Source organism: Dryobates pubescens, chromosome 6 (assembly GCF_014839835.1).
Source record: "Dryobates pubescens isolate bDryPub1 chromosome 6, bDryPub1.pri, whole genome shotgun sequence".
NCBI classification, from domain to species: domain Eukaryota; kingdom Metazoa; phylum Chordata; class Aves; order Piciformes; family Picidae; genus Dryobates; species Dryobates pubescens.
This window is the reverse complement of record NC_071617.1, coordinates 18,625,136-18,648,658: the sequence shown is the minus strand read 5'-3', so window position 1 is coordinate 18,648,658 and position 23,523 is coordinate 18,625,136. Positions and strand designations below refer to the sequence as shown.

General features: G+C 38.7%; 1 protein-coding gene across 1 annotated transcript in view; it reads right to left on the bottom strand.

Moving 5' to 3' along the window:
- NOX3 (NADPH oxidase 3) overlaps positions 1–13,425 on the bottom strand; it is a 42,574-nt gene extending 29,149 nt beyond the window's left edge. Inside the window, exons 1-5 of the mRNA XM_009907191.2 lie at positions 13,381–13,425; positions 12,652–12,747; positions 12,334–12,444; positions 10,371–10,455; positions 76–221 (exon numbers count right to left, since the gene is read on the bottom strand). Of these exons, the coding sequence (XP_009905493.2) occupies positions 76–221; positions 10,371–10,455; positions 12,334–12,444; positions 12,652–12,747; positions 13,381–13,425 (483 nt within the window). The remainder of the gene's footprint in view (positions 1–75; positions 222–10,370; positions 10,456–12,333; positions 12,445–12,651; positions 12,748–13,380) is intronic.
- Between the last annotated feature and the right edge of the window lie 10,098 nt (positions 13,426–23,523).

Here is a 23,523-nt window from a genome sequence, read left to right as displayed (position 1 = left end):
AATACAGTTTTAGTGACAACAAAATCCACTGAGGAAAACTTTTTAGATGAGAAAAACCAAAAAGTGACAGCTTACTGTTTCATAGGTCCTGATTGGATTCAAGTAGCTTTCATTTGGGCTCTTGCCAAGAACAGAAAGTTTATTCCGTAACTCCCCAGCTTCCTTCGACTGGCTGATATGATACCGCTCGATGTTGATCAAGTGGGCAACAATATGGATTGCTGCATAAGAGAAAGTGGTGTGGAATTACAGACACACTTGTACCTGTTCACAATGCCAGAAGAAACTTCATTAAGCATACTACAAATAATTTGAGAAGCTCAGGTATAAACGGAGACCTCTATACTGTTAAGATGACAATAAGAGAAATCTTTCATCAAATATATGTCTAATCTGAAGAAACTGCTTCACATTGGAGAGGAGAGGAACAGCTCCAGGATTACCTCCTGTGTTTACAAACAAGTGCCCTGCAGTCTTCAGTGTCATCAGAGGAGGACCTCTTGAGAGATGATATAAAGATGTTTGCTTCTGATTTTAAATTGATCCAAATAAAGTAAAGTGATTTATGTCCCTATTTTTTAACTACTTTACTAGGGATGTGCTGTGGCCTAATATTACCAAGCACTTGTCCGTTGTAGGCATAGGCCAATTTGCAGCTTGCACTAGGGGAATTTCAGAAATACATCCAAAATCTGTTGCCTATTACCAAGTAGCTATAGCATTACTTTATGTGTGTGGAGCCTGGGGAAGCCATAGAAACTATGATTTTAATGAAGAAGTCTGAATCACAGTGTTAGACATGATTTGCCCCGAGCATCATATATCACCTCTACTTCTGGCCTGCTTCCAAAAGCTATATGAAATGGTCAGTTTAGAAAAATACCGTACAGTGAAGTCTGAACTCCTCTATACTTCTTTTTTCTGAGTGGAAAAATTATAATTTTAGAAGATGGTAAAAGGAACAACTTTGTTTTACTGTTGGCTGACACAGATGAAAACATAATCATGCTAGTTTCCAATATGAGAGCAAATTATTACATACCAATTAAAAACAACTATATGTTTACAGGAGAACTATTAGAATATACTATTTCTAGTTTTTGTAATTAGCTCCCTGATATCATCTTTCCTTCAGTGTTTATCTGGGTTTGTCCCTTTCTTAAAACTAGTATTTGTAGTAGACAAAATATGATCTGCTTCCCTGAACGGTATTATCTCAAAAGAATATTTTTCCCTCTTTTCCCACTTTTTCTTTCCCCCCACATTTTTCCTTTTTCTTCCCCCCACCCCTTTCTTCTCTATTCTTGTTTCTCTCTTCTTTGTCATTCTTTCTTCTTTCTTTTTTCCCTCTTCTTTCTTCTTTTCTCTTTCCTACTGTGCTAGTCCCTGTGTAATCATAGATAAAAACACATAGATAAAAGCACAGGATTCATAGATAAAAACACAGGATTAAATGCAAATGCATAAATACTTCAGTCTTTTGGTTCCTATGCATGTAGGGAGCTAATTTCACTACGCGTGCCTGAAGCCATCTCCTCTGCAGCACCTGAGGAAAGATGCAAGCATGGGAATGAGAGTTAAGAGAGCATGCTGGCGTGGAAGTACTTAAAGCAGCCAGAGCAAGAACATGGAAAATAACATTCTTCCTGCCAGTAGTAGGTTAGCCCATGTGTCCAGGTTGGAGAGAGGTATTTTCACTCTGTTCTGCTGAGATGATCCTTCTAGAGCAGTAGTTGTGCTGTGGTTGCTTGACTGTCAGGTTGCACTTCATTCAAAACATAATGTTTAGTTTAGGGATTCCCTGCTGCCACTTCTTAACACCTGCTTCACCTCATTGCCCCATGCTTAGATATTCACTGGGAGATGAAAGACCTATTTTAAATCCTTGTTACATAAATTTAAGGGAGGGCTTTAAACTGAACCACATGTCTCAGTCACTGGACTGACTGGATATTCTCTTGTGAGCTATCTCCTGGTGAAAGCCTTAATAAAAATAATCAAATATTTATTGACACAAGCACCTCAAGTGAATATCCTGAGCACCCAAACTGCAAAATCAAGCTCCCATTTTTTTCTGAATCTTTGGCCTGGTGAATAATAAATTATTTATATCACCTGGAATAACCTCAGCAGAATGCAGATGGAATCCAAATGGGTCTGAACTGCATAGAGACAAAATGAGCCTGGAAATTAGAAGACAGATTCCAGCCATCAAAGGAATGAGACTCTAAAATAACCTTTCAATAAATGGGATAATGGGATCAAGCAACCTAAGGGGCTTTCAGCTGAAGGTTGGTCATTTTATGAAATGGCATAGCATGTCCTGTGTACATTGTTATGGATTATGTGCTGCATGTGAAACAGCTTGGCCAGCATCAGGCAGGAGATGCTCCCTGAAGCCTGTGCATGATGGAGTGTTCCCAGCACCTAGTCAGTGATGGGACACTGGAAGGAAGGCTGCACGAGGCCACAAGCAGTGACTGAGGTGTATGGATTCAGACTGTCAAAACTGACAAGGCTGAGAGGCTCTGAGCTGGAGGGTTTAGGTGACAGCTGTGTGGGGGCTGTGGCAATCTGTTCCCCAGCACACAACTGATGTATACACAGTGTATAAACACTGTTCATGTATTTGAGTGTAACAGCACTTTTAAGTGCTGAGTGGGAAGGTTAGTGGAGCTGTTCCTACAAGGACTCCTTTCAAAACAGATGTTTTGGCCTGCTAAGGCTGTTATCAGATCCATCTGGAAGAGAACCAAGTAATTGCTTGATGAGGACCTGATTTCTCTGACATCTGAAAGAGCTCACTTGGAGGACTGGAGTGTGGGGTAATGAACCACTGTCTGCGGTAGGTTGTGGAGTAACATGCTGCATATAGTCCAGTACTGGCCTAAGGGAAAGAGGAGGGAAAACTTTCAAAGGATGAAAAGCTCTGGCAAGGAATTTGTGAGTGGACATCCACTGAACAGTTGCACCTCAGCATATACTAGTTACTAGTGGTGCCATCAGTAATGGTACCTGGGCCCCTTGTGCTCTATACCTGATAACCTGATATAACTCTGATATGATATAATAGTTACCATAGCCTTGGGACTGGGTGAGTGTGGTGGTTTGAAAGGAAAGGCTCTGCTTTCCCTCCCCCACTGAGAAAGAGACCACGGCTAAACCCAGTCAGAGAAATGAGATTATATTTTACAAGGAAACAGATTCTATGTAACACAACAAACACCGGTATTTTACAATATATACAGGAATATACAGCAAATAAATTCAACCAGAAATCAGACCCCCCACAGAGGGGGCTTCCCCCTGTGCCCCCTTCACCCCCCTACCTCCCTTCTCCCCCAAAGAGGTAGAAAAGAGATGTGGACAGTTAACAGGGCAGGAAAGGAATAAAGGCCTTGCACAGGGAGTTAGTATCTTATCTTAGTTGGCCAGAATCCCAGAAGCAGATCCAGCCGAAAGGGACAGCGAAGGAAGGAAGACTGAGAGAAAGTTCCCAACTCCCCTGGGTCCAATCTCTCCTCCCACAATCCTACCAATGAAATTCGTTTAGAAAACCAAAATATTTTACAAACATTTAGCCAGTGTGCCCCTTCCTTAAAGGCACAGCGTCAAACGGCCACAGTGAGATTCGCATAGCTGTGATTCATATTGTTGGTTTACCAATGGTTACCTGCAGCATATAAACTTCAAGTTTTGAACTGTTCTTTCTCACTTAAAAATAGCAACATTCACTAAAGGTGGCAGTTTGAATCAGTGTTCAGAACATGACAGAGTTTCTCTTTTACCTTTAAAACACATAGATTTTTTTTTAAAAGTGATACCACAGGCTGTGAAATCTTCATGTGAAATGATGACATTTCTGTTGTTTAAAATGCTATTAGATCTTGCACTTCCCTCAAAGTGCAGGTTTGTACATGATTTGTACAAAATCTAGTCATGTCAGCAGTGACAGGAAAGCTAGTGCTATCTGGTATATGCCAAGTCTTGAGAATGAAATGAAGTGGTAGGTTTTTTCCAGACAGAAGTCTGTGTTTCCTAACAGAGTATTTGAAATCTTGCACAGGAAAAAACCCAAAACCAAAACCAACACTGTAAGTTGAGTAGACAAAGCTCATCAAGAAGATCTCGAGCATTAAGGTATAATGAAGGGTTACAGTCTTGCAACCTCTCAGCTTGTTGCCCTGAGGCAAACCAAGGATGAAGCACTGGGACACCCCAAGGGAATCAAGGGGGGTTCACCTAAGAGGGTGGCACAGCCAGCCCAGCTGAAGTGCCTCTATGCTAATGCATGCAGCTTGGGCAACAAACAGAACAAATTAAGGGCCACTGTGTTGCTGGAATGCTATGACATAGTGCCTATTACTGAAACTTGGTGGAATGATTCCCATAACTGGAATGTAGGGACAGATAGGTACAAGCTCTTTAGGAAGGACAGGCAGAGTAGGAGGGGAGGAGGTGTTGCTCTCTATATCAGTGACCAGCTGGAACCAGTGGAGCTCCACCTGGGGAAGAATGATGAGCTGGTTGAGAGCATGAGTGAAGATTAAAAAGAAGACAGGGGAAAGTGATATTATTGTAGAGGTCGCTACAGGCCACCTGACCAGTAGAACCAAGCAGATGAAGCACTCTACAGGCAAATAGAAGTGTCTTCACATTCACAAGCCCTGGTCCTTGTGGGGGATTTCAACCACCCTGGTATCTGTTGAAGGGACAACACAGCTAGGTATGAACATTCCAGGATGTTCCTGGAATGCATAGATGACAACTTCCTCCGCCAAATGATACAAGAACCACAAGAAAAGGTGCTATGCTGGACCTTGTGATTCTCCCCCTCTACTCCGCTCTGGTGAGACCCCACCTGGACTACAGCATCCAGTTCCAGAGCCCCTAGTACAGGAAGGATCTGGAGGTGCTGGAGCATGCCCAGAGAAGGGCCATAAGGATGATTAGAGGGCTGGAGCACCTCTCCCATGAGGACAGACTGAGGGAGTTGGGGCTATTCAGTCTGGAGAAGAGAAGGCTCTGAGGAGACCTTATTGTGGCTTTCCAGTATCTGAAGGGGGCCTACAAGAAAGCTGAGGGAGGGACTTTTTAGGGTGTCGGGTAGTAATAGGGCTAGGGAGAAAGGAACAAAAATAGAAATGGGTAGATTCACACTGGATGTTAGGAAAAAGTTCTTCACTATGAGGGTGGTGAGACACTGGAACAGGTTGCCCAGGGAGATGGTAGAAGCCCCATCCCTGGAGGTTTTTAAGGCCAGGCTGTATGTGGCTGTGAGCAACCTGATGTAGTGTGAGGTGTCCCTGCCCATGGCAGGGGGTTTGGAACTAGATGATCCTTGAGATCCCTTCCAACCCTAACAATTCTATGATTCTATAACTGCAGCTTAACCTAGCTGCAGGCTGTTAAAGGACACTGTTTTGTCCATCTGTATATTGGTTTGCTTTATTGCATATCTTCCCTCTTGGGTGACATTACCTCCAACTTTCATCTAACAAGCAGAGGATTTTACAACTGTAGCAATTCTCCCAGCATGTACATGAGAGGTATTTTCTGCAAGCTATTCTATGGTAGCTGTTAATGTACAGTGTATAATGATACATTGGAAAATATTAACATTCAAACTAATGACATACTGAATATGTTGGTTTACCTGAATCTCCCATGATCTTAAATATTGCCTAGAGTGTTATTAGATTAATAGTTCCAATGTTGTTGGGGTTTTTTTGTGTGTGTGTGTGTATGCTGCTATGAAAAAAATGATGCCATCTAAAAGGGAATTATAGTTAGATGGTAAGAGTAATACAAAGATCTAATCAATTTTCAGTGTATGATAGTTGTAGCAGACTAAAAGGTCTGGCACTGGATATGTTGCCATTAGCTAAAATATTTTACATGCCTGAAATGCATTTTCTGAAGGTCCCTTGCATCTACAGTGTGTAGAATCTATGAAGCCATTTCAAAATTAATATGCAAATTATTAAATCTGAACTTACAACACTTCTGACTTTTTTTTTCCTTCACCACTTAGATAAGTTAACATTGAGGCCAAAGTTTAAAGCACTATGTCACAGGATTTTCAGTTCTAAGTTTTTCTTCATTCTACATGACCAAATATAAAGTACAGAGTAAATCATGTGATCTTTTAAACAAAGTTCTTTTTTATAACTGTGCATGAAGACTGAAGCATTTTGATTGTTTTTAGCAACATCTGGAACCTCTGAAGCATTTCACATACATTAATTTGTGTTTGACCTCAAAATGTTCTGTCTAGTCCACCTCTGAGATCAGATAAAAGGTTTTATTGGAAGGAGGGAGAGAGGAAAAAGGTTGCTGTTTGAGCATGCTGTTTACTGTACATATTCTTAAATACAGAGAGATGTAATTAAATTATCTTGAAAGTGTGGTCAATTTAGCGAGTCTAAATCAGCCAATTGTGCCTTCAGTGAAGCATGCATACTCTCATTGAAATAAACAGAAGTTGCATATGTTTTTTCTGAGGACAAGATTTCGCTCTCTTTTTCTGCATGCCTGTACAGGATAATAATCAAATTGGAGCTTTCTGCTAGCAGTTAAATGTTCACAAGAAAATCAAAGAGTCAAATCCTGGCCTTCCTGCCCACAGTGACGACAATGGCTTTGCAAGCAGCTAACCCAAGCAGAGGGAATTCTGTCCCCAGCCAAGCCCATAGTCTTTTGACACCCACTGTCTTGTGCCTTTTCTAGTTCCATACAACCCTTAATTCAGCTTCATTGCTTCATGCTGTATTGTGGTCTAAGAAAGAGCAGGCTGTGTAAACATCACAACAATAGTGACCACACACATACTTGCATTGATTTTTCTTTTTTTAATGGTTGTAAACATCAAAGTATATGACTCCTACAATTTTTTATCCTATCTGGAAACTTATAATCTTTCATCTGATGCAGCTTCCTTCCTAGTACTTGCACTAAGTCAAAATTCAAACCATCTGACTGAAAAAAAAAAAATTGAAAAATCTGGAAGTTTGATTTTCTGCAATTTCTGGAAGTACAACACTGAGATACCAGCAAAATTTCTTTTGAAGATAAGCATCTGCTTCTCTGAACACTTCATTGCTTACACAAAAATGTGACTCAGATCACCAAAGCCCTTCACATAGGCACCACTAGCAAAGTGTAGTTGAAATGGAAATGTTTGCCTGGTATTTGTAGAGACACATTTTTCAGTGCTTGTCAGAAGCCAAACACACCTGGCTTCACTATACTTCTGTCTGCATTCTGTTTGCTTTTAAAGAAAATCACACTGCTAGAGTTTTTAAGGGGCAGGAGCCACCACTTCAGATGGCTCAATTACAAAGAACCTCCCTGCCCTTCCCCTCCTTTCCCCTAATTGATTAATCTTGATTCATGTAATAATTAACAGAACTGTTGGAGCAATATGTCTATATAACCTCTCTGCAAACATCGAAACATCACGAGAAGCATTTTGTTCTTTAAAATATGCACTGTATGTCAAAGTAAAAAAACCCAACATATATATATATCTTCCCCAAGACTCCCCACTTCAGAAAATGTGTGAGGGTACTTTCTTAAGACTAAAAACAATACAATAAGAGGGAACAGTTGTACAAAACATTATTTACTACCTCTTATAGATATCTTTAGGTTTCAGACAACTGCCTTGTAACTGAAAAGTCTGTTCTGCATTAGAAAGGATAAAATGATTTTCACTGATCAAACTGAGAGTATGAAACTATGATTTTATTCCAGCAGTTATGGGTCTGTAAGGAAGATTTATTAGTGGGTGAATAACTCCCAACTCTTATCAGAGACAGGCATGCAGAGCACAGGAAGCCAAACTAAGTAGAATTCCTTTTACTGAATTTTCAATGATGCTCTTGATTATAGATAGCATTGTTTACTCTCTCTCTTTCCTCCAACTTCCCTCTTCCACTAGTCTCTAATTATGTCTCTTTATGACCTGACCAATTAAAACCTGCTCTTGAATTTGTGTTAGAGCTGATGAAAAATTAAAGGTACAGATGTAATTTTGCCAAGGCCACATGCACCTCAGCTGAGCCGCCTGCCTGTTAGAAGCCAGACAATACTAATGTTGCACTGACTATTTTTAGCACGCTATTAAATAAATATGCTGGAATAACACCACCTGGCAAGCTGAGATGAATACATGTTACTTGAATAATAAAGGAGTCTACAGTTTTATATTGTGAGGCTAAGCTTACTGATCTGATCTGCAAATTGGTTTAACTTCTTGCTGCTACATTTAGGCTATTGATCATACAAGGGAGAACATTCATTTAACTAAGAATTACTAAATTGCAATAGACTAATAGGAGTTGACTATGCTTTTGTGTAGCAAAAGGCAATATAGGTAGTACTTGGATAAAAAATGTGTCAGTTGAGAGGAAAATGGTATCTGTTTACACATTGTTTTAACACTGCTGGATTTTGTAAAAAGGGACTCAGTATACTTTTGGATATCTCTCTACTCTGAAACATTGCTCTTCTCTCACAATATGTGCTGTAGATTGTATTTTTTTAATGAATTTGAGATTGAATTTCAGGCAACTGACTTTCTGGCTGTTCCTTATCCAAGTCAGACTATACAGTGTTTTCCAAGTGTTTCTCACTTATTTGTTAGGGAAGCATGAGTTAATAAGTTGTCATGTTTTGTTCAGTAGAATTCCCTGTATTTTGTTTTCTTCCTCAAATATCTCATCAACTATTTTGGAAACACACCAACAAACAAAAAAAAAAATCCCAAACCAACCAATCAAAACCCCAAACAAACAAAACCCCACAAACCCAAATAAACGACATACCCAAAACAACCAAAACAACCCAAATAAACAAAACAAAACAAAACCCAACCCAAATAATAACCCAACATCAAACCTTCATTTTCTCCCCACAGAGTGGCAGAATTAAATAATGGTGTTTCTGTCATTTCCCACCAGCTCCTGTGTCTTTTTCCTTGGAATTACTGAAGCAATAAAGCAATCACTTTTCTGATAGACTTGCGCTTCCCAAACGGTCCACCTCAATGCACTAGCAAACATTTTTATATTAATGTAAAACCCCAAAACATAAAAGCTTTGACTATGCAACTTCTCTTTCTTTTTGGAGCATGACAAATTATACTCCAAGTAGAAGACGGTTAATTTATGTTCCTGGGCTGATTTGTTAATTAAAGAAGCAATGTTGCATTTGGTAAGAATCTGCTTTATGCTGAAACTGAACTCTGACAAATGAATGGACATGACAGATAAGGAAATAATCATAATGCACTCTAAAATGCATATTCTCATCCCCCAGCTTTCTCCTCTGAACTCTTTAATACTACATACAAAGGGCAGATTTTAGCTATTGATTCATGATGGCAGTCTTGACTTCATATTATTGTTTCACTGCATGGGGACATTTACAGTCTATATATGCAAAAAAGCAGTTCCCTCATGCAGACTGGAAAAAAGTATTTGGGCCAGGATCCACCCTGACAGCCTGGGGCTAGAACTGCTACCTTGCAATGTCTTGTGATTGCAAGTGACACTCCTGCATCTCTTTCACATTTTCTAAGAGAATGATCTGCCCTAGATAGCTCTCCATCTCTAAATACTTGTGACCTTCTACATACTGCTTTTTGTTCCTCCTTTTCATTGCACATCCCTTTCCCCCACTTTATCTGCTGTTCCACTCATGCTCTCTGAATTTCTACAAACTTCAGCCTTCTCCAGGTCTTTTAATGACTTGGGAAACAGGAAGGTGCTATGCCTTCTTCCTAGCCAGGCGAAGGAACATCTATAGCTCAGTAAGTCACTGGGAGCAGCAGAACAGATAACTTTTGATCACAAGATCCCTGTACCCATCATCTGATTTTTAAAGAATATTTAGGAATTTAATTGTTATGAGAGAGAGACACATCTCAATTCAGATTAAATAAAGAAGTGAAAATTTAATGGTGGACAGAAGAGCAGTGTGACTTGTAAACTTAATTTCCTTAGGAAATCAGACTTTAATGCTAACTCATCTCCCAGACATCTTCTCTTAGGGATTTAATGCAGGTTATTTACACTAAATGCTAACAGCACACAGTTTGGTCACATTAACTAAATGACAATTAGCAGTTACCCTCCAGGTTGAAAGTTTGTTGATGTAACAGTCAAACTTCTCTCAAGAAAAAAAAAAACCCAAACAAACAAAACATTACAGGTGGTTTCCTGCACCTATATAAAGCTGCAGTCACCAAATGATTGCACTGAAATAGGACATCTCTGAGTTGATGGGATTAAAACATTAGACAGAGTCACTGTGAAATTCAAAACATTGAAGAGGCAAAGAAGAAAAAGAAATAAATTAAAGCTTACTTGCATTTACAGCTATTCCATAGGCAACCATCCTGTGAAATGAGATGTTTTTGTCAAGCTGTCTCCTCAGTGCTCCTCCGCAGCACTTGATGAAAAAGCAGACCTTGTTTTATATCAATCCTATTACTATTTGCAGTGCACATTTTGAAGAGGAAAAGGGAGCAGTTCAATATGTTTAAAAATAGAGTATTGGAGGACCTCAATAGAAGTTTTGGGTTAGCCTTAACTTTGGGGCTCAGAAAGCTGGTTTTGGGATAGGGAATCTCCAGTATTTCTTAAGATATTCAGCCTATGTAGGGTCTCCAAATCAGGTTTGATGACACTTTGCTACATTTAGCTGTGATTTGTGAGTGGCCTATTTGTACTGGTGATTAAGTAATTTGCTGGGATAAGGACACCAGGCTGGGACACCATTGCTTTGCAAGCTAAGGTTTAGCTGCATAAACACAGCTGAACTGCTGGCAATGCCAGCTTGCAATGAAAGCATTTTCACTGCTTTCATGACATGCAGACCCCCGGAGGGTGAGGCTGTCTAGACCTCAGGTGGTTGCATGCTTATTTGCTACTGAGCCGTCTTCCCATTATTGGAAACGCTCAGTGGTGGTGTGGTGATGGCCAGCTGGGTGCCTCTGTGCAGAGCCAGCCTGCGGCTGGGCCTGGCGGCAATCAGCCAAAGCTAACACACTCTGCTGGAAGCTAGACAGTCCTTACGGACCTCATTCTGTTTTTGAATGGTGTTGTGGATGTCTGGATTGCTCACTTGACCTGGCACAGTGCCATGCCAAAGATCTTGGCATTTATCCACGTTGTTCCCAGCTAACAAAACTTCCAAGGACCTGGAGCACCATGGGTGCAATGCCAAGACACAGCACCTCCTCAGAGTCACTGGATCCAGCCCTGCACTGAGTGTGCAGGAGCAAGTAAATTTTCTCTGTACCATGCTCCTCAAGAACATGATATTTTCCTGAAAAGTAAAATACTGATCATCTGTGAGAAGAGTTCCATTTTTCTGAGTTCTTACTCAGCATCTAACTGGGTATGCATATATTTTGTTAATTCACAACTGATTCAGAAGTCTAGGAAGACTTTTTTCCTGCTTGCTTAAACACTCAGCTCATGAACTCAACCATTTAGATGACAATGCTGATTTGATCCTAAAGACTGGTTGAAATGTTACTTTAACTCTGAAAAACAAAACAAAACTAAACAAAAACAAACAAACAAACAAACAACCCTGAAAAAAAAACAAACCTAAGGCAGAAATGAAATAAGAAGCAGCTTACTGTAAAGTAAATTAATGTTATAAGTTCTAAATCCCTGTTCTTGGAGGCATGAAGTGATCAGTGATTTTTTTTATCCAAACATAGGGGATTAGAATTGCTCTGACCATGCTAATTCATTGTGAGTTGTAGATACAGCTAGTGAGCTAAAGTCTTAAGTACTTTCTATGTGGGATGCAGAGGTTAACTCAAGACCGTCTTAGCAGATGACCACTGCATTACAAAAACACAGTTACAAGAAAGGAAGAGCTGAATGGTGGCTACGCAGGCAAAAGAGTTTAGACGTGTTCCTTGTTGTCCCTCTGACACTTTATATGTGCATTTTCTCTTTCCAATTTTCATTTTGCAGCCACACAGGATGCATGTGATGGATGTGTATTCTCTCCATTCGGGCAAACTGCATTCTCATATCCCTTTTTTGTAGCTCCTCACTTTTCACTTCATGACACCATGCTGCCAAAAATCAGTTCTGCATTTAGAGCACTGTGTTAAACAAGCCATTTGTTTCTCTTCAGTCATGAATATTGACAATTTAAATGGTAATAACTAGACAATAATGTACAGAATCCTCTATAAAAAAAAATTAAACTCCTTGGAAAATGTTCTGTATGGATGATACTGTTGAACTATAGGGGGAAAAAAGAAAGGGAGGATAATATGGCTGTTTGAGAAATGGTACTTACAATGCTTGCTCCTCTTAAGAATGAAATAAAGTTTCTACTGACTGGTAACAGGATTAGCATGCAGTTAAAATTAAGGCACATTGCAGAAGCTCTCGCCCAAGCCAGGGTTGACTGTACATAAAAGAGTAAAAAGAAATTTAATTACAAGCTTGACATTGGAGGAGCAAAAGAAAGAAAATGCTGGAGTACTTATACAGATACTTATATGGGAAAATTACTGTTGAAGCATCAAAAGTAGTATTATGAAGGATGTAAATAAAATCAAATTATGCATACATTCTTTTTATGGAGTCTTTTAACAGTCAAACGTGTACTTACTCCTAGCATAATCCTTGTATAAGTGTAAGCATCGTCATCTTCATACCAGTGGAAGGTCTCAATAAACAAATAGAAATTTAGTCCCAGCCACACCAGCTACAAAGCAGACAGGCTATGGATTAGTGGCACGGTATTTTAAATGCATATAAAACTGCCTATGGTTATAGTTTTAACTGTATCTGAGAGATCCTTCAAAATCAGTTTTTCATCACAAATGACAGAAATTACCAATGCCTGCTGGAATGAGGCTGTCTTTTGGCAAATGCAGGATTACAATCCTATCCCCATCTCCCCAGAAGAGGATATAATAGACTGTGTGATGGTAAACTTGATCATAAACACAGGGCTTAGCCTGATCTCTAAAAAGGCAATAAAAGTTAAAATGAAAGAATTCCAGCTGAGGAAATTCCTTTCTGTGCCGCCCATATTCCATTCACTAGAGCCTCTGAAAAAAATAATTCAGAATATAATTTCAATTACAATTTCAAACTTGTGTTCTCTATCTGAAGTACATAGACGTAAAAATAATTAAAAGTAAAACAGTAAGACTTTAAATTGGTTTTAACACTGGTTATAAAAATGCTGTTGAATATTTTATAGCAAGTTTTACATTAAGCTTGGGAGTATTACTGTAAGCAAACCATAAAATGTCTTTTAAACAAGCTTAAAATATTTATATATATCCAATTAGTTTGGTGGTTTGTTTTTTTTTATGCTGAAAATACTCACTAATAATAGCACTGAGAGTTTTTCATTCAAAATCCAGCATCCCATCCTGAGTGCTTCTCCCAATGCTGGCAGCAGCTGGCTCTTGCCTTCCAGTGTAACCTGATTTCTCTGTCCATTCTTCAGCCTTTTCTACTAACTCCTTTTTGGTTTAGATTTAATAGGCACCTAGTGGGAGCAGGACCTCTCTTTAGGAATTTTCTAATTAAGGACTGCTTGACAAGAACAGCTCACCCTAGTGTCATGTGTCATGACCTGTGTAAATAAAATGCTGGTCATTGTCCTGTCTGTTCTCTCACCAGAGTTATTTCTTAGCAAATGAGAGGTGCTGTCATTAAATTGTCCTCCTGCATTTATTTGGGTGGAGCATTTTGCTTTGTCTCTGTCCTTTGAATAGAGTGCAACATATCTTCATGATTTCTCTTTTAATTTACTAGCAAATGGAAGCATCCTTTATGTGTCTATAGGGTGGAAATATGGCTAAAAGATCATGGGAGTGGCAAAGTCAGTCAGAAGTTGGGAACTGTCAGAGTAAAGGGTGCCCCTCTAACACTAGTCTGGATTTCTTGTGAATATAGATTATGGCAATGTTAAAATACACGGTAGTTTTTCATCCACTTGGCTGCAGTTATAAATAAGGAGTTATTTTCTCTTCTCTTCGGAGAGACACAAATCCTGCTTCTTTCCCTCTCTGCTAGCTAGAGAGAAGTAACAATTTCCTCCTGGGCTTCTCTATCAAGTCTCTGGCTGGCTGGTTTCACTCATGACCTGCAGGTCATGAAGAAAAGGTGCCTATTTCAGAGGTCTGAGCTTAGAGGTGTTAGGAAAAACCCTGTCTATTACTTGTACATATGGCTTGAGCAGACTGGCAAGTTCTGTAGCTTTCCATGTGCTCTGAACTCTGCTCCCATGTTTTGTCTGCAAAATGGTGTTGCTTTAGCAGGACTTAAGGTACTCAGAAAGCATAAGCCTCTTCCAAATATAATCATCAAACACTGTCCAGGGCTGGAAATTATCCATTCTATTTCAGGAATTATTTTTATTTATAAACCCAGATGTTTCTGCTCCTCCCAGTTTGACCTGAGGACTGTTTAGCCTATTTCCTTCTCCTCAAAGCTTTATTCATGTAAGGATCTAAGAAGCCATCTGCAAAAATGAGTTAACAGTATTCGGTACCTCTCAGCAAGTTCATAACTTTTTGACTGGCCACTACAACAAAGAATGCTGTTCCTCTGTTCAAGTTTTTCCTTTAGCAGGTAGTTATTTGAGGAACCAGCCCCATGATTATATTCAACATGAAGAACACATTTTCTGATTTGCCTTTATTAAGAGAGGAGAATAATTTATGGATTTCTCTCCTCTTTTCTAGAGGGAAATCCCTCCCTCTTGGCCACCCTGGCATCATGGAACTGGCAGCATTTTATGTAAGGAGGAGATTGGTTTGAATCCTGGTCCACTCTGCTACAATAAGCTAAGATGTGGTCATCTAGGATAACCTTATCTTTTGTCTTGTGCTAGTGAGCACTCTGCATTTTTCCTTGTCTCACCTTTCCAGAAGTTGTGCAAACTCTGCCTGTAGTATTATTTTTGCTTCCGCAGTAAAACCGTTTTCTTAAGACCTTCCTGATTTGGCTGCAATGGAGACCTTTCTGTGACAAAATAGCTTGAAATTTCCTACAGTTGAAATGTTATTAAGCTCAGCTACTTTTTAAACCAGTGCTAATGACCATTAATATGAGTTAGCAGAACCATGGAAATGTGATTATGAATACTCTGAATACAAGCATTTACTTGGGATATTTTTAATTTCAATTCTTTTTTAATGGTAAAATTAAGCAATATTTATTAACAAAATTTATGGCAAGCCATGTGCAGTAATTGGCCACTGTCCCTTTGTGACTTGATACAGTCTGTTCTCACAGTCACCCTCTTTATAATAGCTTTGATAATGCAGAAGCTAACAAGATAGTAAGCATTGCTGCTTTTTTCACAGACCTCAGAAGAAGAGGAAATAAGGGAGAAGGGAAGAAGAATGTGTAGGGGGTGAAGAGAGATACTGGTAAGGTCAGATGCCAATTTTAACTACTTAAAAAAAGAAAAAAAAAAAAAAGAAAAAAAGAAAGAAAGAAAGAGAGAAAAAGAAGGGAGAGAAAACCCACTATCTGGATTAGCTGCACTTCAAAGGGAAATGCTGCATTGCAATGTTCTGCTTTGAAGTTCAGACGATCCAGACAGCAATTTTCTAAAATGAGTCAAAACTGGCATCTGAAATAGATTTTTTTTTCAGAGTACAGCAGACTCATATGCTGGTTTAGGCTCCAAAATTTGTCTGGATCAGCAGCTGTACTTCAAAGCAGCACATCTCAATACAGAATTTGACTTTGAAGTGCATGTGGTCCAGATGCCAGTCCTCTTAAAGAAGCTGATGAATCAACTGCATTTTATTTTTTGTCTGTTGAAACAGCTATGTTTTTTCCTATATATAATGATAATGTGTGTGGTCTCTAGTATGGTATCTATCAATAAAAACATAAAGCTAACACGAAAGCTCTTTATTGCTTAATCTTCTACAAAGGAACTGCTTATCGTCATTTTATTATTCTGATTTGCAGTGATCTCACTCCATTTGTAGCATAAACTATGCAGACAGGACATAGGAAAGAATATTTTGTTGATTAAAGAACTAACTGTATTCAGTTTCATTATTATTTTATCATTATCATAAACTGCAACTGTCTTAATAAGGATAAATAATAAGGATCAAACCTGAATTTGTTCTGGCAACTGGGGAAAAAGCAGTGATGGGCATGCTGAATTCCCATGCAAGGGACAGGCAACTCTGTCATTAGCTTAAAAGGTCAGGTTTTGCATGGAAAGAGGTTTATGAGGTGCTGATTTCTTCTGTGTAAGTACCTCAGCATTAATGTCAATGTTTATATCAATTACTGCTACATAGCTCAGTTGCAGTTAGTTCTATTCTATTTGACAGCAATCTCCTACCTGATGCTGTTAGTAATTTTTTTAAGTACTTTCAACAGTGCTTACCCTTTACAAGACAAAGTAATTATTAGCATGAGACTGTATACATACACACATTTCATTTTACTAGGCTTTCCTAATTTTACTTTTACAGAATCATAGAATCAACCAGGTTGAAAAAGACCTTTGGGATCATCAAGTCCAACCTATCACCCAACACCATCTAATCAACTAAACCATGGCACTAAGTGCCTCATCCAGCCTTAATTTAAACACTTCCAGGGACAGTGACTCCACCACCACCCTGGGCAGCCTCTTCCAATGGCAAATCACTCTTTCTGTGAAGAATTTCTTCATGGATGAACTCAATAAGCTTCACAATGCTACATATAGAGATAGACAGAGGTTAAAAAGTGTTGTAGAGGATCAGAGTGCTTTAGTTTTGCAGACCATCTAACAGCCTTTTGGCAGCTGACCATATCAAAGCATATACTTTGTATTAAACCATACAAATTGGTGCTGCTGCTGTGTTCTGTAATTTTTATCTTACTTCTACAGAATGTTTTTCAATAATGTTTAAGAAATAAGGGGCATATTTATCTCTTTTGAAAGAATGAAGAAGATGCACAACAAAGACTAATGTAATATTAGCCTTGTCAGTACCAAAGACTCAAAAAACATCAGATTGTTCTAAGATTCATGACGTCTTAAAAAACAGAGTGTGCATTTTGGGGGAGAGTAGTGACTTGAGTCTTGAGACTTTAAGGGCATCTGGTTCCTTATTTGCAGCTTGTTTTTTAAATAACTTTTAAAAAAATAAAATATTGAAAACATTGGCCCCAGAAGTGGGCTTGAACAACAGGAAAAAAGTGGTCATAGCATTATCAAAATGCAAAGGGCCTGGGATTAAAACAAAAAGTCACATTGGAGGCCAAAAGGGAGATTGTCTCTTACCAGTTTGGGAACAACTGCTGTTTCTGCCCAAAGCAGGGCCTGGTGTTCTGTTTGCAGAGGGCAAACTCGGCTCTAACTCTTTCCAAAAGCCAGCGGAAAGTTTTAACAAGAAACTGAACAGCACTAGCTGGGAAGACAATCAGTTCCCAAACACACAATATTAATATTTGAATCTAAATCTTTGCTCTCTCAAGGGACTCCTTTATTACCATGCATACACTGTAATCAAAATATATTCAGGAGCAATTTCAGATGTTCAAAAACTATTTGTGTCATTAAGTGCCAAAATCTCTCAGCTCTTGACTGTGCATCCCCAGAAAAAGAGTATCCTACCTTCCTAATCATATGTACATAATACCAGTTTTCCCATTGTTTTCCAGCTTAATAGAACAAAACAACCCCTCGAAGCCACTGCAGTCTTGTAAAAATAGATGTGTCCAGAGCTTACCCAGATGATTTTTCCTTTTAGCTGTTTTATAAGTAGAAAGCTGTCATGTTAAAGATGAGCTGAGAAATGGGAAGAAGAACAAGGAGCAGGTGGAAAAAGGGATGACAGTGGCATCCATGATGTTTGTTCTATGTTGCCAGATCTGAAAAGTCCCATAATAATAGATAAGATATTTTTCATCTGGCTCTCTCTTACGTTCCTAATTGTGTTAGGTTACACCCATCCCTGGAGTGGGCTCAAAAGAACCCAGCCACCAGGGTGGACAAAGAAAACCTGATCCAGGTGGGCAGAGAGAGATTTGGTCCCTGGTCAAAGTCTGTTCCACTCCCCATTCCTGCAAGCCTATTTAAGGGGAGCTATTTTCTTGGTTCTCTCTCTTTTTCCCCTGCCTTGCCTGCTTGACAAACATATCTGCTGTCTTCCTGCTTCCTGAGTTACCACGTGGCTTGCATCCACGCTGCCTCCACACTTCTAAGAAATGCACCCAAACAGAATCCACATTTACATCAAGGGAATCCAATGACAGCTGGGCCTGGTTTTGTATATTTTTCTATTTACCCTTTTGCTTATACCTCCATTTTTACTTCCAAACCTATTCTGGATGATTTCTTTCATGATTTTTACCTATTTTCTTCCTGCTCTGAGCAGGATGGTTGGACTGGGTGGTCTCCAGTGGCCTTTTTCAGTTTCAGACATTTTGTGATGTGTGTGATTTCCAGTTAGTTTACTAGAAAAAAAAAGTGAATGAAGCTTCCTGAAGTTTCTTACCCTAGAATATGAGCAAACTTAATTTAACTAAATTAATCTGTCTTTTGTTAAAATTTTTATGAAGAAGTTATTAGATTAGTCTGATTTTATTTCTGGCTCTTATACAGAACTTCTTGATCCCATTAATAGCCTGTTTTTATGAGAATGAAATGTTTTGGAGTGCTAGACTGAATAATTTCAGTGGAATTTTTAACAGAAATCTGGGTTGATCCTGTCTTGAATTCTTTCACTGGATACACCAAAAACAATGATAAGTAGGAAAAATAGCATATCAGTTACATCATATACCCTTAAAATGAGTAGCAATGAGATGAGTAAAGATTTTCATTAAATTAGTATAAGGACTTGTACAAAGGTATGTTTTTAAGGCTGGATGATGCAAATTTGTCCAGAAAAGCCACATCACCATGCAAATTTCTCATCTGCACAGTAGTAAAATTACCATAGTTGATAAAACTGTATGTTATCTGAATGGTTTTCAGAGAATGATTTCTCCTCATCTAGACTTTATATTCCTTCTGAATTCCTTCTGAGGTTATTATTAAATTCTATTGCATATTAAATTAAAACTGAAACAGAGTTTACCCAGCACAGGAGCATTAAAAGGTCACTTATATGTACTCCTTGGTGTCAGTAATCATATGCACATGCAGGAGGAGTAGTAATATGGACACTCTTTCCAGATGTCTGTTCACAACTGTGCACAAGAACAGAGGTCAAGAGCTAAGAGTTCACCTAGTATAAAGCATTTTCTAACATGTTCAAAGAGGAAATTGTACTTTAAAGAAATTACAGGCCATAATTTTTAATACTGCAGTATGGGAATATATAAAAGCATAAGCTGTAAGTGTTCTGGACTCATTTCTCAGCCACTAAAATGTTATTTACTTCTATTACCTTAAATTCAAATAAGCCAGTGGCACTGCCCATAAAGTATCTCTCTGTTGTGAGAAGACACCATGAAGAGGCACTGGCAGATCAAGTACACCAAGAAGAGATGAAGAAACAGTAACTAAAGACAAAGTGGGAAGATGACAGGCACTTAAGTAGCATTTTCATAGTCTAAGGAATAATACTATTGTGACCCAAGGTTTCCAAATGATGCCTAATTCTGCCTACTCCTTTCAATATTTTCTCCACACATCTTTATCCTCTCCCCTAAACTTTTCCTAAATGCCCTGGAAATTTTATCACTTAAAATTAATTAGTACTATGTCAGACTTCAACATGTCATGGCAAATGTGTTCATGTGTCTTACTGAAAGGTTGTGGCACAACTGCTTTAAAATGCTGCCGACAAAGCTATGAAGTTTTAGGACATTGAATCCAGCTCAAAGGGCCAAGTGTTTACATGTGTTAAAACACATCTCATGATTTGGTCCTCTCAGGTAAAATTAAATTTTGAGCGATTCCTTTCTAATGAGACCCTGATTTCATTCATTCTCACCTGTAGTGGTGTAATTCCCAACCAAATGCGTTCTGAGGTTTTATCATGGAGAACAAAGCAGCAGACCAGCTCATGCTCTTTTCTCACCTCTGCTCTCCTTTGGGCAAGGCAAAAGGACTTCTGTCTCTTCTCCCCACTTTATGCAGGCTGGTCTCCTGCCCTGGTGCTTTCTTGAGAAAGCACACAAGCAGAGCAGTCAGAACACATCTCCTCAAGGTAAGCAGTGGCCAGCAATGTCCTTCTGGACGTGTCAACACCGCAAGCACCATGTCATTGCCCTGGCCCTGTGATCTTATCCCAGCCTCACCTGCTCTCCATAGGCATCACCCCTCACCAGGGCTATAGGGAATCAACTCTTACACCATTTTGCACTAAATTTAGATTAATACTGCAAGTGTTTCAAGGCTTTGAGCTGCCTGCACCTTCTGTGGAGCTTTAAATTTACATTATTGTAAGTATGGACACAAAGATAACTGCAAGGATGTGGTGATCATAGTGTTTAATGTATGCCTGTTTATATTATAGTTACAACTTAAGCTAATGAATTCAGTTTTGTTAAAGATTTTCCCAATATAGTGCTTTAAAAGATTAAATTTTGTTTATATTCAACTATTGCTCATTTCAGGTCTCATAAAAGTTCTAACAGCTGCCTATGGTTTAAGAATAAAGAAACTAAAAGACACTTAAAGGATTATCAGTAAAATGCTATTAATTCCAATTTTTGAAATAAAAACTTGAGGGAAGCCTATTTAAAATTCATGGTAATTTCATTTGAACAGAAATTCAGTTAAAAAACCAGTTTCATTTATTTCAAAGCTCAGCTTATAGTGTTTGTATTATATGTATTTTACTATATAATCATATAATTTTATTATATTTTAAAATTTTTAAAGTGCAGTCTTTTTTTCTTTCTTTTTAGTAGTGCTTGCCATACTTAAAGTACTGTACAAACATTTCTACTTAGTATTTACATCTTCAGACTCTGCAAGATGAAGATAAGTTACTCTGAAAAAGAAAATCAGAAAGGGAGATTAAGTAACTTGCCAAACAGTAACCACAGCCGGGAACAGGTTGTCTCATAAGCAGTTCACAAGACTTTAACTATTTGTTCTGTTGTATATCGAAAACATTACAATGGCACTGTCAGTTGTGACTATAGTGGAGAAAATGATAATGTGTGATTACTAGATCTAGATGTTTATACTGTGGTTTGATAAATTACCTGAGAGAAAAGCAGCAAGTAGCAAAATGAAAAATGAAAAGAGATTCACTGCTTAATTCATTATTTGTCTCATCAAATCTTCACACACCCCCACACCCACACCCACACCCCCATGCATTATTAATACTTGCTAAATGGGAAACTGCTGCAATACCTTGTGAGAACTATTCCAGCATCCCTGTCCTGACATGGCTGACGCTGGCTTGGTGACTAGGACCTAGCAGTCTGCTGCTTAGGAGCAGCTCCATCCCCTGCCCCAGCCTTGGGGAGGACTCACCACCCACACAGTGATTCATCCCACACCCTTGGCTGTTTCAATCAGAATGGACTTTGAATACCAGAGTATATATTTAAGCATAAAAGTGTGTGCACAGGATAAATCTTTATTTGCTGGCAAGCAGTAACTGCAGAATGTTTTGTGGTTTTGAGCAGAAAACTGACATGTTCTGAATTCCTATTGCAGTGAGTTGACTCAATGAGACAATGGCTATGTGGCTGTGGGAGTCCTGAGTAGGAGTGGGGACATGACATGCTTTATGGCATTTGTAAAATCAGTATAAGAAAATGCATCCAGAGCTGATAGTCAAAAACAATGTAGAAAAATTGGTAATGATAGGGAAGATGGCCACAAAGATCAGGGCTGAAGATAATGCCCTCCTTTGAAATACCCTTGCGTGCAGTTAGTTGCAAATATTTTTCACCCCTTGCCCAGGAGCAGTGCTTTAAGAATCATAGCTTTCAGCTGAAGAATAAATAAACAAAATCCTAGACCTTGTTGTTGTGGTGACAGCCTTGAAAATATAAACCAAGTGTCAAATGATCTCATGATTCTCTCCAAACCTTAAAGACATCACAGGATAATTGCTGAGCAACAGGATGTGTCCTACACATATGAATGAACTGTTAACTCAAACTTGTGAATTACAGGTTATGGTACAGTGAAAGCTGAAATGGCATGGACAGTATAAAATAAATGTTATATCAGACACACCATATAAATAATTTCCTGACCCACATTTCTGTATTTAATAAAAGAAAAGAAAATAATCCTTAAAAATACATATTTCCTGCCATAAAATTTCCACTGCAGTTCCACAAAACATAAGGAGCTTGCTTCAGATCATACTTCCAAGACAGATAAATTAGGGTTGTGGTAAGTGAGCAAATCTTCCACCAAAGCTGGCCTAACATAAAGGGTGACAAGCTGTAGACTGAGCCTGTCAGGGAATGAGTGTATTTATTAAAACATGCAATTTATCCATGAATGTGCTGTGCTAGACTGGTGTCAATTGAATGAGATGGGGCAAAAGTGCCTTTAAGAGGAAAGCAAGGATGAGGGTGATTAATTAAAGTTCTAAAGGAATAGATCTTGACTTACACTATCTCATAATTTGCTTTTCCTTTAATGACTTCCTTCTGTCTCCTATACATGTAAATTACACTGTCTGAACATCCACTGAATGACAATTTGTGCTATTTTTTTTTCTACTTTCATTCTCTTTCATCCAATTTCTGGTCAAATCAAATTTGTTGATATTTGTTTTTTCCACCAGAAAATACTATTTGCTCCAGATTTTATTGGTCAGAATCATGATGTTAAATTGGGCAGTGTCTGTTTACCCTGGAGTTTTATACTCAAAACCATGATAAACCAAAATTTAATATTTTTGGCATTTTCAAATCTTAATTTTCTCTTTAAAAAGGAAAGTTACCAGGAATTATATTAAAATAGTCAATCTCAGCTGCCTCTATTTTATATAATCAAAGTAGTTTAACTGTCCTAAGCAGCTATGGAGATGAATGCCATTAAAATTGTTCCTTCACTCAATTTTGAATAGATAGCAATTTGCAATCTGAATTCTTCATTGAATAAGAAATGTTGTTTTTTTTCTGAATAACAATATTCTTTATATGCAAAGAATAAATGATCATTTGATATGTTTGATAAATGTGTCACGTTCCTAAAACTGTATGATACAAATACAGGCTGGGCAGGGACCTGACTGGAAAGCAGCCTGGAGGAGAGAGGCTTGGGGGTGCTGGTGGACTAGAAGCTCAACGTGAGCTCTCAGTGTGCACTTGCAGCCTGGAAAGCAAATCAGATCCTGGGCTGCATCAAGAGAAGTGTGGCCAGCAGGTCAAGGGAGGTGATTCTCCCCCTCTACTCAGCTCTGCTGAGACCCCATCTGGAGTACTGCATCCAGTTCTGAAGCCCCTGTTACAAGAGGGGACGTGTCCAGAGGAGGGCCACGAGGATGATCAGAGGGCTGGAGCACCTCTCCTATGAGGACAGACTGAAAGCGTTGGGGCTGTTCAGTCTGGAGAAGAG